Source organism: Manis pentadactyla, chromosome 11 (assembly GCF_030020395.1).
Source record: "Manis pentadactyla isolate mManPen7 chromosome 11, mManPen7.hap1, whole genome shotgun sequence".
NCBI classification, from domain to species: domain Eukaryota; kingdom Metazoa; phylum Chordata; class Mammalia; order Pholidota; family Manidae; genus Manis; species Manis pentadactyla.
Window position 1 is genome coordinate 76,207,221 of NC_080029.1, and position 19,199 is coordinate 76,226,419.

General features: G+C 40.9%; 1 protein-coding gene across 1 annotated transcript in view; it reads right to left on the reverse strand.

The window, feature by feature from the left end:
• The window catches only part of LOC118913449 (T cell receptor alpha chain MC.7.G5-like), a 582,985-nt gene that overhangs the window by 97,333 nt on the left and 466,453 nt on the right, over positions 1-19,199 (reverse strand). The window contains exon 4 of the mRNA XM_057489042.1: positions 4,301-4,308. Coding sequence (XP_057345025.1) covers positions 4,301-4,308 — 8 coding nt within the window. The remainder of the gene's footprint in view (positions 1-4,300; positions 4,309-19,199) is intronic.

Genomic DNA, 19,199 nt, shown 5'->3' on the forward strand with positions numbered 1-19,199 from the left:
CAGAGAAATAAATGAAATATCACTGGAGAGCATGAGTCAGCCTCCTGGTAGAAGGACTAAGCATCAGTTTCATCCTTTCCTTCCTCCCTAAGATGCCCAAAGGCACAGCCTCAGAGATTTGATTCTAACACTGCAGATAATTCTGAATTTCAAGTGGAAATGATTTTAAGGAAAAATGAAACACAATACTTTTTGCTCAGCTGCAATTTGCCCCACATCAATCAGACTGCAATCAGCTACAACATGATTCTGTTTCCCCCCTTTTCATTGCTTCAATCTCTCTCCCCTCTAAGATAAGAAAACGCACCAAATTCCACTATTTCCCTGGAAGCAATAGGCAATCAAGAACCTCTGTATGTTTATATTATCCTCTCATAGGCAGAGACCATGTTGAGACTACCAGTCACTTTCAGGCTGTCAGCCCTGCCATTCAGGTACCTTTCCCCACTTTCTCCAAAATAGACTAAATCAGAATCTAACCACATAAGGGGTAATGCTTCCCCTACTGGACTTGGCATTTTGGAAAGCTTCTGAAAGACTGTTGTTCTCTAGGCTAGTCTCAGTGACTGACCATTGGCACTACCTAAACTCCCTGAAGATAGCCCCTGGATTTCCAAATGTTAGAACAAATCCCTAGAGGACAGTGACTCAAGGAGAGCATCATTACTTCTCTATTGTCCTGAAGTTGGTGGCTGTGCTTCTACATTGGATGTAGGCTCCCAAATTCTGGAGAGAGTCCTCAGATTCAGGGTTAATGGGGAGATGAGGGTATAACTGCTCTTGGCAGACCCAGATGAGGATGGGACCTTGGAGATCATTCATTTAATCTGAGTTAGGTACATTGATCCAATGATGTTCTCAGCAAGAAAAGATAAAGGCAAGATTGGCTTTTGTCATCTGAGGGAAAGAAGACTCTCTTGATCTAACTCCTTCTTCAATAATATTTTTCTTTCTAACTCTCCCTCTTCCTACACTGCGCCCATGACCCTTTTTCCTCATAAACAGTGAGAGGCTTTCCTCATCTAGACCTTGCCTTTTTCTGGTTCCAGTTCCTGACCAGGTGGCCAGAAGCCTGGCTAAGAACCTTATTTAAGCAGTTGTAGAAGACTTATCAACACTAATCCTTAGAACAGAGTTTCCAAGCACACAGAAAATTTTCCCTAGAGAAACCTAATGAATTTGTCCTCAAATTGTATCCTGACTCTTTGCAACATCATCATCATAGATTTGCCTTTAGAACCAACCTCCTGATTTTCCAAGTAGCTCCATTCAGTCAGGACTATGTTATAACAGCTCCAAGGCAATATATGCACTGAAGTGAAATGCACAACTTACTTGGTTCCACGGTAAGTTGGGTCCCACTTCCAAAGGTGAGCTGTTTTGCTGAAGCACCACTTCAGGCATTATTACAAAAACCTTGCTACTTATTTGCCCTCTGTCTGGTCTGTCTGGAAGTGGGTGGGTACAGCAGAGCAAATGAAGCTGGAGACAGAACTTTGCAAGTGTTTCTGAGATCTAAACATGGTATTTTGGCAGCATGTTTGATGTGTATTGTCTTCTGAGTGTCGACCTTTAGGGAAGTCCCTGGGTTTTCTGCTATTATCTCAGCCTGCCATACCTTACCCCCAGATCTTGCCTCAGGATCATATTTTCATGGGGAGAAGTGAATCATTTTGGTTTTACTGAGAGTTGCCAAACAGCAGTTGTCAGCAGAAAGGCTAAAGTCAATCACAAGGACTGTGCCTCAGTCAGAGGTAGGAGGGCATGGTGGTTGGAGAAAGAACCATTGATGTAAAAGACTCAGTCTGTCCAAAGCCTCATAATAATTACAATGGCTACCATTGTGTAAGTACATTACTACTTACAGACAGATAGTGTCTCATAGTATCTCGTGTTTATTTGACTCCAACAAATATGATCATAACAGATCCCATGAAGGGACACTATGAGGTCCATCTTACAGATGCAGTCACTGAAGCTAAGAATGGTGTAAGATAGTGGGTGGCTGAGCTGGGCCTCACTCTCAGGTCTCCAGGCTCTAGTTTCCACCCATTGAACCAGAGTACTAAATGATAGGACTGGAAGGAACTTCAGCTGTCACTTGTCAAAACCTCTGTGGTCACAAAGGACTAATTAATGGATGTATAGGGAGAGCTTCAACTCCTTTTCCACTGTCTCTCTTGTGAAGTCACAGAATTCCTACTGGGTCATAAGACAGTCACATCACTGAACTTGCTTGCTTTTCCTACTAAATTGTCCCTAAGAATTGGTCTGGATGGAAGTCAGGATCATAGCATGCTAAAGCTGGAAGACACCTCAGAAATCTTTTGGTTTACCTAGAGTGAAACTAGAGTGCAGTGAAGTTAAGACACAGAACTTGTCACTCAAAGAGAAAGATCTTTTTCTCTGAGTTCTTGGTTTAACATGCTCATCACCGCACTGCACATTTACTAGATATACTGTAGGACAGGTCTGCTCATGGCCTTGATCTGTAAATGGGGAATGCATGGGGATTAAGTAAGCTGGTTCTCTAAAGTTCCTCAGGTAGAGGGGAGACAATGAAGATGCCCCAGGAAGGGCAGTGGATCAAGAAAACTCCTGCAGCACACACCCCAATTCTGGATTTTATCAGAAACCTTGTCCCAGCTCCTCAAACCATCCCTTGCTAAATTACATGCTGGAGGGATTTTTCAGTGACCTGAAAAGCATTTCCCAAGCTGGCAATTTGGGAAAATATTTAACGAAGATCAATGCCAAACATAGCAGTTGTGAGAAGGAAAAACGAGTCACTTACTTGGTTCTACCTCCACGTAGGTTCCTTTGCCAAAGATCAGTGGACTCCACACAGCTGATAAACCTATTCTAAAAACTGCCTTGCTTCCTCTTTACGTCAGTCATGGCCTCAGTTGCCAAGTCATGTGATACTCATTGGATGGGATTTCCTGTCTTGTCTGGCCTAACCTCATTTCTCCTGTCTCGGGGACTGTCCTTCAGGACAAAGCAGGAGGTGATTCCTGCATCAAATAGAAGTCCAAGCTTTTGCCATGTTACAGCTGGAATGTTCTCTGCATGAGAGAGACTGAAAAGGGGTTTCTCAGTTTGATCAGAAGAAGAGAGAGGTGAAATGGTGGTGATAGACTTTGGGCTACACTTAGGCAGGACAAAGATCTAGTGAATTATATACCCTATTCATTCCTACCTTCTAGGGAATTCTCTTTCATAACTAGTCAGAGCTTTGCAATGTGGCCAAGTATTGTGCAGTTGCCTGACTTCTTAGTATTAAATAGAATTGGAGTCTTTAGAACATTTTAGTAACATATTCATGAATATAAAATTTTAGCAAGCTTTAATGACATTCTCAGATTTAAAAGTGACAGTTAAATTAGCCTCTCTCTGTCATCTGTAAAATTCAGAGTGTATGAGGTTGCCTATATGTCCCTCATAAAAATCAGGGAGAGAAAGGCAGGTTAGTCTACAGCTCATAAGGGACTGCAGATCATACTTTGGGTATCACTAAAATGGACAGTGATTCTCAGTTATGGTGAAGTTGAAAGAGGTCAGAAAACCTGAAATCTAGCTACACTCTGTCTCTTACTAAGTGTGTAGTATTGGCCAAGTTCCTTAAATTCATCAAGCCTCATTTGCCTCCTTTATAAAATGAGGGTAATCTCTTCTGTGTTGGGTTTTACAGTTGATGAAGGGCATATAGGAAGCATTTTGTAAACTAGAAAGCCTCAGTGTGATTATTAGAATGTTTATTAAGTTTGACCCAGAGAGAATAAGCATTCCTTGAAGCAGGGGTGCAATTTCACTCAGCTCAGAGTTCTCCAGGGCAGGGTTGTAGAGAAAAGTTGCTGGGGGAGAACAGAATCCTACTTCTTTGGTATCTGAGAATAGATGCCCACTGAGGGCTGTGAGGCCTGTCTCCCATGGTCTTTCTAGAGGTCAGGTGTGACCTCCCTTCTATTCTCCCATCTTCCCTCATGAATCCCAAAGCTGAAGTCCAAAAGCCACTTGCTCCAGACACTGATTACCAACTTGACATCATTTTTGAATTCCCTCCACGTCACTAACTGTCCTCCAGCCACACAGGCCTCCTTGCTATTTTCACACCCTTAGGCAGTGCTGTGTTCTCTCTGCCTGGAAGTGCTCTTCCTCCAGATCTCTGCATGGTGCTTACTACGTCACCCCCTCAGGCCCCTGTTTGATGCCACCTTTCCATGAGGCTTTTGTGACTCCTCTGTTAAAAGTTGCACACTGCTCCTCCCACTAGTACTCTGTATCCCCTGCCCTGGTTTACTTTCCTTCCTAAGGCATATTGTCACCTAAAAACTATGTATTTCATTTATTTACTTAGTTTACCATCTCTCTTTTGCCAGTGGAATGAGAGCTCCAACATGCCACGGATTTCTGTCTGCTCTGTTCATGCTGACCCCCCAGCAGTTAGAAGAGTGCCTGGCATAGAGGGACAGGGACTTGTCACAGGTTGCAGAGCTGGCTCTGCAGGATCCGAGCATACTTTCATTCCTATTTCCTTTGTTTTACACCACAGCCTTAGACCACTTGCCCTCTCATTCATTCATTCATTCATTGGTTCATTCACTCATTCAGCAAACATTTATTTAGGGCCTTCAGTGTATTTGTGGATACAGTAAGGAACAACTTAGAGTTTTTACCCTCACTGAACAAGGAAGACAGATGTAAGTAGTCTTACAAGGTTTCAGGTGGAGATGAGGGCTATACAAAGCAAAGCAGCAGCGTAAGGAGATTGAGGAATGACAGCAGGTGTGGGGAAGGCCCCACTACAAGAGTACAGACTTGGAGAAGGAGAGGGAGAAAACCATGTGGATTCCTGGAGAAAATGGGAACAGGCAGAGGGAACTGCAGGTCAGAGGCTCCATTTTGGAAGATGTCATCCTGATGAGGGAGAGGGAATGCCAATGATGGGAGTGGGAAGCTGCCTCAGAATTTTAGAAACATGTGGATGAGCCCTGGATTTTGGGGGCTCCTCTTCCTGGGGGTGATACTATGATCATTGGATTTTTCTGAGTTTAGGGACCTTAGGGGGAAATAGCCAAACTGCTCTTTCAGACTCTGTCGGCAGTTTGGAAAAGAGCTCATTAGAGGCTTGAGGGGGAGGCTGGGCCAGGCGGGAAAAAACCTCCATGTGTGCCTCAGTCAAACTGCAGTTTCAATAGAAGAGCGGGGTTCTTAAGTGCACAGATTCTCAATCAGACATTGGGTACAAATTTTGACTTTGTTAAGTTGGGGCTTAGGGGAACCCCTCCCAACATGCAGAAGTGCAGGTAATAGTATCTCATTCTGCACCATCACTGTGGGAACTGAATAAAGTGACATTCATTATTAAAGCACCTGATCAAGTAGCCTGATACATAGTAGGCACTCAGAAACTGGCAGTTGATATAATGATGATATGCCATAATACATGTTATTCTAAGTCCACATCATGTGCCACTTTGGTGAAGATGTTCCTGACCACCGTGGCCTTTTTCTAAGCACCTGTCATTGTCACAGTCAGCAGCACACATTTACTTTGTGGCACTTTATGCCATGCTACTGTGTCCTGGTTCTGTTTGATGAAGTTATGTGACCTCCCCAGGTTTTCTCTTTCCAGAGGGCTAGAAGGAGTGGTGGGCTTGGGGCTGTGGGTTTGTGAAGACCTGTTCTGTTAGTTTTGTGCTACCCAGGAAGCCTGCAAGTAGGAACTTGAAAGAAGCTCCAGAGGAGAGAAAGCATGGCAAGGAAGGAGGCTTCTGAGAAGAGAAAGGCAGTTTGCTCTTCTCTCTAATACTAGTCGGCAAGAAGAGAAGGCACCATTCAAAGGTCTGGACCCTGCCCTCTCTGGATGCCCTTATCGTTTTATTTCAAAGGGTAATGGAATGCACCAGGTCAGTGTTTCCTAAACTTCAATTAATCACATCTCCTGTTTTTTTTTTTTTTGTCACATCCATCTGTTGTAAATTTGTTCAATAATTTTCTTTAAATTTGCTTACTTTTTAGCATAAAATATGACCAAAAGGAAACTTTAAATCACATGGGTTTGGCAACCTAGTTATACTATTCTGATATCTATGAAAAGCTCAATGAAGATGAAAAGAAAGTCTATGTACCATCTAAAGCCATGTGTTATGCCTTCCACGTGCAGGGAAACACTGAACCAAGTATGTCAGTAAACAAAAGAACTCAATTCATTAGGCAGAACTTGGTGAACCAAGAGAGATAAGGGAAATCAGTCATTAACTTTGTGGGGAATGTGGATAAACTGTTGTTTTAATGAGAAATTTTAAAGCCGATGAGGTCTAAAGGCCAGGGCCTGAATTAGTTGAATTTCCAAAATCTTACTGTGATTTAAAAAAAAATTGAATCAGAATTTCCCTGCTCTGACTCTGTTAGCACAGTTTTGGATCTTTATCTTCTTCTGGATGCAAAGCCCCTGCCCCGCTTCTCCCAGTAGTGTGTGAGGTTTGGGAATGCCTAGCCTCCACCCCTCTTTTCCCTTCCTCTGCCCTCAATGCTGTGCCTCATTCATTTCATCTACCCAAGACTGTCCTATCAATACCCAATCAGTCTCTGAGGGGAGCCCACCACATCACACTCTCCCACCTCCCTCTCTAGAGCCTTCTCTTACCTTGGAAAACAGAAGTTGAATGCCAAGTCATGAGGCCAGAGGGTTTTGTTACTTTCTCAGTAGGCGGCTCAGTAGATGTGGAACAATTGACACCATTGTTAGCCTTCCCTAGGACCATTGAGATGGGGTTTTGCTATTTGTTTATTACATTCAGTGACTTAATATTAATATCCACTATCTAACTGGAAGCTGCTGCCCAGTGGAGACTGATGTTGTTTTTCATGCAAGGCACAGTTGAATTCAAATGCTATTTAAATGACACGAAAGATGCCTTCTTTGCTGGGTACTGTCCTTTGACAACTTTATCATAGATTCCTTTATAACAGTTGATAAGTGAGTGGCAGCATGTCCTCTTAGTGCACCATGAGTCCTTAGGGAACTATTCCTGTCTGTGTCCAACAGATTTTAAAGCATTTCTTAGTTGGAAGCATTACACACTCACTTTGTTCTGCTTGGAATCTTGTCTCACTGGGAACTAGAATGTTCCAGCTTCCTCACTAGTAACCTGACTTTCATTTGCAGCTTAAACAATTAGAAACAGATGTCTGGAAAGGGTTTCTGTCTTCTGAAGAGAAGTGCAGCAACGCCAGTGACGACCCTCTGGCCTCCCTCTCTGCCTGGGGGGCTGAGTGAGTTCTGAGCTACCCCAAGAACGTGTGCTTGGTTGGCCTGAGGAAAGTCAGGATTATTTCTATCCAGAGACACCCTGGTAGAATCACCCAGACTCAGATCTGCCTTGTCCCTGGTCAGTCCTGACTCTCTCAGGAAGTCGAGCTGATGACTTTGTGGTCTCGGCAGCCTGACCTGAGTGTGGGACTGGGCAGGATTGGCTCAGTCCCCCAACTTGTGTGGGTTCTCTCGCAGCACTGGAGCGTATTTTTTTTTTACAGACAACCCCCCTTCCAGCTCCCATGGAGGGGACTAACCGTAGCTCACATCTTCCCCAAAGTGCTCCTTTACATGATTTTGATGCTGTTACTACCATTTCCTGACATTTCTGCACCCCACCCCCACCCCAGATGGAGCATGCCTTAAACAAGAGCAGAAAAGTGAGTTACTTACTTGGTTTCACAGTCAGCTGGGTTCCTTTTCCAAAATGAGTTGTTCCATAACACAGTACCAGAGGGCATTCCAAAAACCTCCATGGTACTCCCTCGCTTCTTCTTCCTGTTAGCCTTAGGACTTGGAGGTCTTTAGGGCTCGTCTCCTAGAAAGATGGCTCCTGTTGCTTATCCAAGTGGTTCATGAGGACTTGATCCATTGCAGATAGGGGTAGTTTGCTTTTGGGAGCTTGTCTGAGGGGTAGGAAGGAGCACATTTTCCTGTGGGAGCATTTCAGTAGAGTGCACTTCATGAAGTGCTCTGAGTTGTTGCTATTGTTTGAGATTGTTCTCACTTTCTAGATCCAAACCTAACTCTCAGTCTTGGAAAACTGGCATCACCCTGGGTTTGGGTCTTGGATTCATGACTATTCCAGAGTCAAGGTGCTTTAGGGGCAGATTACAAGTGGCACAATACTAAGAGACAGGGCCGTGTGAAACGCTGATCAGGCAGCGGTGACTTACAGCATGGCCAGCGTTAGAATAAACAACTATGGCTGGTGATTGCCTAAAAATAAATCAGTCTCTCTTTAAATTCATCTTCCCAAACTGCAAAGCAAAGCACTCAGGCAAATCTCTGGAGGGATTTGGATTCAGAAATTCCATATGGGATGGCTTATATCATGCTCCTTTGCAATAGAATCAACACAAGCCAAGACAAGAATCATCTTTAAAGAAACACCTTTTTGTATTGCCCAAGTGTGGCTGTAAGAACAGTTTCACCCAAGGGAGAAGAGCAGTGAGTGAACTGGGGGTCACCTCTCTTGCTCCGGTCAGCTTCCTGACATCCTTTCCGTGTCACTGAGAAGGAGGGACAGCCACGTGCTGCATTCATCCCCTGGGGCAGGGTAGCCAGCCTGAAGACACTCCAGGCAAATGCCATGTTTGCCCCTGCAGTTTTTGTACAGGTCTTTATGGCTTTTGTAGCATTGTGGTATCCCACCAATATCACAGGGCTACAGAGCTTTACAAAAACCTCCCTGTGGTTCTGCCCTCAGAGGCCTCTGAGAACCCCTGTGACGGATGCTTTCTCCAAGGCAAACTAGAAAGATCAAAGGGTTTGGTGGTTAGGTCAGGGCAGGCCTGCCCAGATGCTTCTTTCTGCAGCTTTTCTGCCCTGTTGTCTAGACTTGCCCTGGAGTTTGTGACCAAGAATGGACTTCCGGAAATCATCACGTCCCTTCCTATCTGTGTCTTCTGCCAGTGTCTTCTCAGTGGTTTCCCACAGGGGACTTTGTCAGATACCTGAGGTCACAAGTGGATTCTATGTGCTGTAGGTCAGAAAAGGTTTGTGGTCAATGTAATTTCTCCTGTCACCTGCTAAGCTTCTGAGTCACCTCTGCCTGCTGCACTTTACACCTGAATAGTGTTACACAGTTTACAAAGGGCTGTCCTGTAAATGCAACATTTTATCCTCTCCATTGACTCCCTGGTTGCTCAATTCAGGGCCAGTGGCCCCTATGGTTGCTTTGTAGAAACGGCAACCCCACTGGGTAAATGCAGAGGAAGCCTTTGGGTTCAAGCTAGGCAAACAGATGGCACCTTTGTGTGCTTTATAAAAGCCATCCCTTTCTCCAGCTGATGCAGTCCCAACACCACAGCCTCAGCACAGGCTGCAAGCATGAGCTAAATTTTAGCTGCACTTATCCCTTTGGCCAAGTACCCTTGTGCAAGACACAAGCTGGGCAACAAGACACAGTGGCTCTGCCAAATTCAACCAATGCTTTTTCTTTCTTTATTGTTTGACCTCTGATTTTTGACACAGTCATTCCCTCTTTGAAAACCTTCTTCTGAAGCTCAAAAGACACTGGTCTTGGTTTGTCTTTGATCTCTGTATTTAATCACTGAAAATAAAGTCATATACTAAGCTCATCGAAAATGACTTTATTAAATGCTAACCATTAAAGGACATTGTGAGTTTTGCTATTGTTATCAAAGGGAGCAGGACTGAAAAAAGATTGATCCTCACTTTCCCTGGAGGATCTTATCCAAATCCATGCCTTGCTTTAAGTATCACAATTTTTGTTATAATATTTGTGATAATGCTTTCCCACCCTACATACATGTGGCAACTGTGCTCCATAAACTTCAAGCAGCTTCATCTCCATACACAGAGTCTAACAGTCTTTTGCTGATAACCCTGCCCCCCAAGAAAACAAATAGGAAAAAAGGAAAAGGAACAAATATTATAGTCATAGTAATACAGAATGTAATAGGGAATGACTTTGTGCAGAAAGCAGCCTCCAGTTCCATAAAATGATAAAACTGACCCAAATACTTGGTTGAACTCTTGGAGTCAAGGACGATGGATCTGCAGGTCTTCTGGGTGGTGCTCCAGGGTATTCCAGATGCTAGTTCCAGGGTGGCTGTGCTTTGGTGACAGGGCGAGGGCTCAGTGAAGGCCTAGGCTGACCACGTTGCCTTCAGCACCCATACTACATTTCTGTGATGACACTTCAGCTTTTCCATTAAAAATAACACTTACTTTAAGGGGCAGGTAGTTGGATGGTAACTTGAGTTTTTGGTAAAACCATTATGAAGAGGAATAGAACAAAATGGCTTGAAGAGTTAGTGGGTCAAATAATATACTTAGCAACTGGACAGGAATTAAAAGAAGCTAGGATTTTAAACTGAGAGCCATATAAAGCCCCAAGAATGGATAAATCTGGTCAAGTTCCTCATTTAGGGGCCCCCTGATACACTTGACTTTTTCAAAGCCTTGCTTACTTTCTCTGTGATGCTCACCCACCCGCAGAAGTGAGCTTGACAGTCAACTGATTGTAGTTTGTTGGCACATCTGTAGAAGTCTGGAGCTACCCTCCAATCCCACAAGTGGAAGACTTCATCTTGAGCTGTTATTATTATCTGAGATCTTGGAAGGCAGTGATTTTAAGATGTACCTCACTTATGTGTAGGTCTTGAATAAGAATGACCCAAAATATGCAATATCATAATTAGAAGTTTTCTTATTTATTTTACCTATATAGTCAGTAACAGAATTCATTGTTGTCTTAGAAATATTTCATATGAACATACAGTTTTAATTTGTTTGATTTCCTATAGACTCAGGGAGTTCTTTGAGCAGAGCAGTATTCTCTAAGAAAGCATGCTAATTATCAATAAATGTATTGCATTTCACTTTTTTACTGTTTAATCATACTGCAGACTTCTTGTCCACTTAAAAATGAAAAACACTTTATTAGAAAGTTTTTGAGACATTCCAAAAAAAGAGAGATTAATAGAATCAATATAGACTCATCACCTAGATCTAACAATTGTTAATGTTTGCTATACTTTCTATTTATTTTGGTTAAGTTTTTAAAAAGAAGTTACAGACATCATGACAGTTCATTCTTAAACACTGTTGACATCCATTAAAAAAATATTTTCCTACATGACCATAATATCACTTCCCATTTAACAAAATGAACATTTCCTTAAAATCACTTAATAGCCAATCCATGGTCAAATTTTCCTAATTCTTCCCAAAATGTCTTTTACAGATTAAAAAGAGAAAGAATCCAATTAAAGATCATGCATTTAATTTGGTTGCTAAATCTTTTAATTTCTTTAATCTGTAACAGTTTTTCTTCCAGTGCTTTCCCTCCTTTGTAGGTTTTTTCTCTCCTCGTAACACTGATTATTGAAGGCCTATTGTCCTGGAGAATGTCTCACCTTCTGGATTTTTCTAGTAATTTCTTTGTGGATCCTTTATGTTGTTCTTTTAGCTCCCTTGTCTCCTGTTAGAATGAAAGGTTTGATTAGGGTTAGTTTATTATTTTTGGCAGGAATACTATGTGAGTGATGTTGTGTCTTCAAACCACATCATGTCATGTTTAGACATAATGACTCAGTAAGGCTAAGGTTGATTACTAGTATGAGACAGGGACAGAAAAAGATATATTTTGTAAAGTTACAAATTCCCATTGCAACCAGTAAGTAATACGAGACTTTAAAGTGTTTTAAAACTTTTTTTTTTGGCTTGGATATTTTTTTCTGCATGATTTCTTGTGTGAAGCAGGAAGCTAGTCATATTTCTTCTTTCTGTAACTGTGAATGCTTCCAGTCCGCTCTACCAGGAAGACGTTATAAACTCATCAGTAGATGCTGAAAATTTAATATGTGAAGGAGTCTGCTTTTTTAGAAAATAAGTAATCCAAGGATGATATGTTCCATTTCTGCACTAAAAGTGAGAATTTCATTAAAACTGTTATCTCTGTCAATTGTTTATATTCCCTGAAAACAAGCTCTGATTTTAGTTTGAGTTTGATGTATTCTATCCTTTAAACTATAAGCCCAGTTATTTTGGACAACCTGAGAGGAAGCCTAGGTATAGTTTTCTTCCCCTGTGCATTACTTTTGCTCTTCTAGACTTAAAAAGAGCAACTGGATTTGCTATGCTAACTGGTAATTGTAATCCTAAAATGAAGGGATCGATTCCTGTGCTCTTGAAGCAAACACATGCAGGGTCAAGAGAGGAGCAAAGGAGGGCCCAGGACTCATAAACTCTCGGATGTATGGTAGTAACATTGATTGGTCCTCTAAAGAGAAAAGAAATACTATGTTCCCAGGAAATATCTTTCAAAAACACGAGATTAAGTGGGTAGGGATAGATAGTGCCTTTGCCAGGGGATGAGGAGACTGCTTAGCAGTGTTAGGTCAGAGAGGGAGATTTCTTGACTCTGAAGTAATATTCCTGGTTGTGCTGTGTCTTCCACTATCTTCAAGGACCAGCTCAAGATTCATCTCCAAGAGCTCTTCCCAGCTAACTCTATCTATCAAAATATTCCCTGCCACTAACAGCATACTTTGATTTTCTGATGATTCAGGTGTTGTTTATGAAGGGCCTGTAGTCTTCGTCACATCACTGGGCCATTTGTCCAGGGCTACCCCATAACAATCTTCTTGCCATCTCTACCTCCTCATTTGACAGTTTCCTCATCAGAACAAGACACATGAACTGTTAGGATTTGGGGATTCAGTGTCAGGGTTTCACCTTCTGGATCTGCCTCTAATTCAGAATACATTATTTAAGAAAATTTGGACTCTGTAAGAATGTCATATTCCAATGAGATGAAATTCAATTCACAACAACCATTGTCCAAGCACTTAGGTTGTTTTGTACTAGGAATTGGGCTTTTTTGAAGGGAGGAACTCTGTATATTTGAACAGACATGGGTTCAACTTCTTGGTTCATCGTATACTAGCGCGTGACCCAGTATACAAGGTCATGGTCATTGTTAGTTCTATTCCCTTTACTTTTTCCATGACATTTGTTTTATATCATCATAAGTATAGCTAATAAATGTTAAAATATGTGATTGGGATTATTTATTACTGATGACTTTGGAGATACTTGTTCACATTCTGAAACTATTGCAGTAGACAATATGGAGTAAAATCTTAAGAAAGGAATAGGGGGCAAGTGGGCAGCAAAATTCAGATATTATATATTATTTTTCCATGACACTCAGAAGACTCCTCCTGATCCTGGGACATACATAGTGGATCACAGCTGGGTCTTTTTGAACAAAGGCTTAACACATGTCAAACTCCGTGGTATGTAGTCACAGTGAAATACAGCAGTTCAAAAACCCCCTTCTTCATTTACCCCTGTCCTTGGCATTTTGCCATCACCACCCTCTTTCATCTGGAATACCTCAGAGATTTTCTTTCACTAAGGCTGTTATTGTGGTTAAATGCTATAACTCAGAGGCACAAAATTATTACAATCTTGCAAATAAATGAGTAAAACATTAAGAACCTAAAAAAAGAGCAAAGGACAAATAAGAAAGTCTCTCATTGTTTAACAAAGTTAAGAAAATGTTTTAACCCTATAGTAATAAAATACATAAATAAAGCATTAGTAAGTCATTTCTTTGGACAGATATTCAAGCAATCCTTTTGCTTGAAAAGGTGGTGTTCCCAATGCTGGCAAGATGTTGGTAACAATATAGTTGTATTTTTATTGGAAGCCAATTAGTTAATATTAATATCAAGAGAGTGAAAATATCAATACTAGTTTGAGTAAATATTTCTACTTTGGGGGATTTACTGTGAGAAAATACTATATGTGTCTGAATATAAAGTGAGGTTTATTATCCTCAGAGAAGATAAGAGTCCTCTTATATTTGATTCCTTACAAAAATTACAAAAAGCAGTATTATAATACTTTCATTCAATCATTTTATTTTGCCCAGTTAAGTATAGGTTAGTGAAGACACATTAATGGGCTGATTTCAGTCAGTGCTAGCTCATAGATACTTGGCTGAAGTCAGCTGATGAGGTTAGTGGAAAAGAAGACTGACTAATTTAACAAAAACTTAGTAACTATTCTTGGTAGTATGACTTCGAGATTACAAGTGTTTTATGTTTTATAGACAAATCCTTTAAAATAAATGTTTTGTTGCAGATCATGAATATTCACTTACAGGATAAATGGTAGAACAATAGTTCTAATGTTTTGTGAGTAGGTATTGTCTTAAAAATGTTTTAAGATATGGATTCATGATGTACTATAATTCAAACAACTTAGACACAAGTGAGTTTGATATGCTATTGAAAAATGTTTGAAGATTAAAAAAGCATCTGAACTGATGACAAATACATTGATTTTAGATGCTTGTAAAATTTTATGAACTATGAGAATGGAAAAAAAGCAGTATTTCAAAATGAACATACTATTTTATATAATACATGATTATAAATATGTATTGTGACTAAATCAGTACATTTGAATTTTTAAAGTAGAGTTTGACAATTTCATCTGCAACTCTAACCATTTATATATTCAAGTTGGCTTTATTTTGAATCTTTTTATTGAGGAAAATACAAATTTACTTCAAATTTTATATATATGTGTGTGTGTGTGCAGTTTCATATACATATAAAATCTTCCTCATGCATATGTGATAATTTTAAATAATAAAAAAATTATACACAGGTTAGTTGATCACAGAAATTTTTATAACAGGAAAAATGTAGAAGCTGCCTAAATTCTCAATCATAAGAGAACTGATTAAGGAAACCATAGTATGTTTCTAGATAGAATATTAACGTAGTTCATTAAAAATACCGATTAAGAAAGTATTTAGTAATGTAGGAATTGATTATATAATGTTAAAAAAGATACAAATGTGTATATGAAGTATGACTACATATACAGAATATATAATAATTTGTATATTAAAAAAGAAAACCAGGAAGGAATATACCAAAGTAGCAACTACAGTTGCTTTTTGGTGGCAGTCCTGGTTTTCTTTCAACGTAGAATTCAATAATGAATTCTAGTGAGGAAATGAGCTCAGGCTTTTTAGTTCTAGCTCCCGAGCAATGTAGACAAGTTTCCCAGTGTAGTCATCCACCTGAACTCACTCTCTGACAAAGATCTTTGTTTTACTGCTGAATGGCTTGACTATTACAAAGCTATTCCTGCTATTGAAATGAAATCTCTTTGTCCATATATATATATTTTATATATACACACACATACATATCCCATAAATATATATTTTTCATATATATATATTTTCCATAAATGTGTGTCTATACACATACACACACATTCCGATTCTTCCCTCTGCTGCATGCTTTTGGGTCTCTACAGGCAAGTTAATGTTCTTTGTGTGCTCCAGTTGGGTCTTTTCCTGACACGGGAAGAGAAGTGCTGCCTCCGGGAGGCTCCAGACTCTCTTTGTATGATCCACACAGAGCCTCCAAACAAAGAGGACAAAGTTCCATCTTTCATTTTGGGCAGTGTTCCTCAAGCTTTGGAAATCCTGCCCTGGTTTCTTTAGTCTTTAGCTTATGGTTGTTATCTCTGTTAAAATACAATGCTCCTTCCCTCCCACTCCAACCTCAGAAAAGCTAAAGCCTCCATCTATTTTAATCACTCAGTAAATTAGTATGAATTGGTTTCAGGTCATTTCCTGATAAAAGGTTTTGATAGGAATAGAATGAAAGCATATGAGAGATGTGATAGGGGGGAGGTCCGAGGAAAGGGCACAGAAAGATGGAGTGGGGAGCCATGGATGACCCACTTTACAGTTTGCAGAGGGTTCACAGCTGACAGCCTCCCTGAGCTATTGCCAAGACTGGATTATTTCAGTGGTCACAGCTAACCACTATTTTTTTTATTGTTTTGGGTGGGTTTTGCAAGATTCAAGGATTCTGCACTCCTTGAATTCCCATGTTTTCTTTCAGAGACATTAAGAAAATATACACCCTAATATGGCCTTTAAGTTTCCTAGGGAGATTAGGTTAATATCAATTCAAGTGATAAATGCTCTGAGGCTACAAAAGTATTTTCCCTGGTGCTAATGTCTGTTTCTTTCCTTGTACTTTGTCCCTGCTCTTATCTTAGTTTTACTATGTAGGTAGTGCATAGTTAAGGACCATTTTCTTGAGGCAAAATAAAAATACTAAACAAAATCTATAGACTTAGGGAAAGCCAGAGTACAACCTCTTACAGGCAGTTGCAGTATAAGGCCATCCCTGCAAGGCCTGGTGTGAGCCCGTGGTGATATTCTGCTCAGCAGAATCTCTATCCCCATTGCCTCACATGTGGAGAGAGGAAAGGTGCTGCTGCTCATGATTTTGAATGTCCCTCCAGTGTGTGACCACCATGTGGGGTTCAGAGAGTGAGATGGGCAAGGTCAGTGATACAGGAAGGCATTAAGTGTCAAAGTTTTGAATAGATTTGCAGGTTTTCCTAAAATACATGTAAATTGTAATTCCTACTTTCCAATAATTCCCTTAACTCTCACCTTCTTAAATCTTAACAGCAAACTCAACTTTAGTAATTCCCAACAGGAGGCATTCGATGCCTGAAGATGCTCAGGACAAAGTCCCCAGTCTCTGTCTTTGAGCAGGTGTTAGCTGATAGATGGGATCACAAGTATGGGAATTTCTGAGAAGCCAGTTCTCATGCTCTGCCCTGGTGGATGCTTCCTGGGTAGATGGCGGTTGTGACCCACATCTGCTGTGAACTGGCCCAGTGCCAGCAGCTTTTATTCTCTGAATTGGAAAGGAACTTGTATGTGGGGTGTTTGGGGTACAGGAACCACAGGATGTGGACATTCTGGGTCTCTGCTGCCTCATAAGGAAGATGCATCTGTTGGATTAGGCAGCTGGTGAGAAGACTGCGTCAGCAGCGGGAATGAGCAGTTTCCCAGCGTGCAGGTCCCATCTGTTCCACCACTTCCTACCTTCCTCTTAGAACATGGGCTTTTCCAGGCCTATTAGCCAGTTTATATAGTCAAGTCTGACTACTGGGATCAGTGTGATGGCATAAACAATGCTGAATAAGGAGATATCTCCTCCAGATGTGATGGAGACCAGATGGCTTAGGTTGTGGAAGCTGAAAGGCCATGGCAGAACCATTCTGACCTCTCCTGGCAAACTATCCAGAAAGAAAGTTTCTCTGAATGAAGAAAATTTCTCTATTGTTTTTCTCATTAAAATAGAGGTTAATAAATCTCAGTGCAAATTGTCTCCCTTCCATACAATAAGTCTGCTGTGATAGTTGAGTTAATGAGTGTATATAGGACAGAGTCTCAATTTTCATCACTGAATTCTCTATATGCAGAAATAATGTACAGGAACTGGGAGTACATATATCTAAATGGAAATGTAGGGTGATTAGAGACCAGCTTTATACATAGCTCTCAGAGTCTTTGCATTGGAGAGAGGGGAAGATTTTACTCTGGTGTTGGATTCAGTTATTTTATGTTGCACCTCCAGGCTAACACGAGACTATGTTGACTTGTTCCAGGTTGTTTTTGAGTGGACTAGATCTGCCACAAATGCATGGTAGAATGAGGTGTGATATTAGGAGAACAAAAGTAGACAAGAGAGTTGGAGTTATGTAAGTTGACACTGCTTCTGTCTTCCAGAAAAGGCATGTGATCTGGACAGCTCTCATTGTGGTCCATCCACAGAACTGGTGCTTTCAAATCTGTGCCCTGGTGCTTCATAGGATCCATATGTCCTATAGGATCTAAGATTCAGTTCTGAGCCTTTACAGGAGTGATATGTAGAGGGCCCAAACTTTTCCAATGACAAATTACAGTGATAAACTACCTGGACCTGGATTTAGGTAGAAACTTCCAAATCTTTTTGAGTCAGGCACCTTCAGGAGTCATAATATCAATGGAGTTTAGGCTCAGTCCCAAACGGTGCTCTGGGTCCAGGTCTCAGGAAAATACCCATATATGACTCTGCAAGGTGGTGCTAACTTTCAAGACCTGCATGGGTTGGGGTAGGACTGAGAAACAAAACAGAATTAGGGAGGGACCTACTTTGTGTCATTTCCCTGTTGAGATGCAAATGGTCTGGGAATTATCTTTGTGAGGTTGTATGGCTCAGGGTGAGGGAGGCTGGGAGGAGTACTCAGAGGTGGAAGGTTTGCGGAGTATCAACTCACCGTGATAAGATTTCAAAGAAGAAAGTATGATTTTATGAAGTGGAGGCCGAAGGATCAAGATTAGAGAAAGATATTTAGAAATAAATGCTTCAGAAGACACTGAGTGAAAGATGGGGTATGGAACAATACATCAAAAGCATTTCTTCCTGATGTTGTATTGTTCCGAGGTAGTCCGAGCTTGAGCTCTTTGCTCTGAAAGCTCCTGGGACAATAGAGAAATGGAAGAGGATTTATGAAGAAAGTAAAAAATTTTACTTGTCCGTTGACCTTGTAATGGAGATGAGAGTGCACAGGAAGACCCTTTTGGAGTATACTAGAAAATACAAATAAGCCAGAACTTTTACAGAAAAAGAGGAAATTCCATGCTTAGTGAATGGTCAGATTTAACCTAATTTGGAACATATCTATTCCCATCAGAATACTGGTAACAACATTTCAGTGAACTTCGGTCTAAATGCCTTATACTGAGTGCAAATGGCAGCTGCTATTTTGTGTGAGTTCAATCAGAGAGACATAGGGGACAATTTGATCTCTGATTCTGTTGATGAGCAGAGCTGCTGGCTCAGAAACACACTGAGATGTCTTGTGCTTTTCAGGTCCTCTGCTTTTGAATGCAAGGCTGTTATTCTACCTGAGGACCTTGCCTTTTCCACCTTGTGTATCCATGATCCAGGGACACCCTGTACTAGAGACACAGATGACTTATTTGCAAGCTTTACCTAAGACCTAATTAATATCAGTATCTCAAGTAATTTACACGATTAGATTTGAAGACTATAATATAGATTTCCTGATCTTTTTCTTACTGTTCCAAAATATAACCAGATAATGCTCTGTCTGATTACTTGGAAGCCAAGATGCTTTCTTGTAGAAACTATCTAAAGAGTTGCTTTAGGAAACCTAGGGAAGTGTAAGACTAAAGACAAGCCACAGCCTGAAGCCTGGGATGCTGACTTGAGCACAGATGGGAGAATGTTCACAGCCAAGAAATATGAGGCCTTTGGCTGCTTTCCCAGAACTGCCAGGC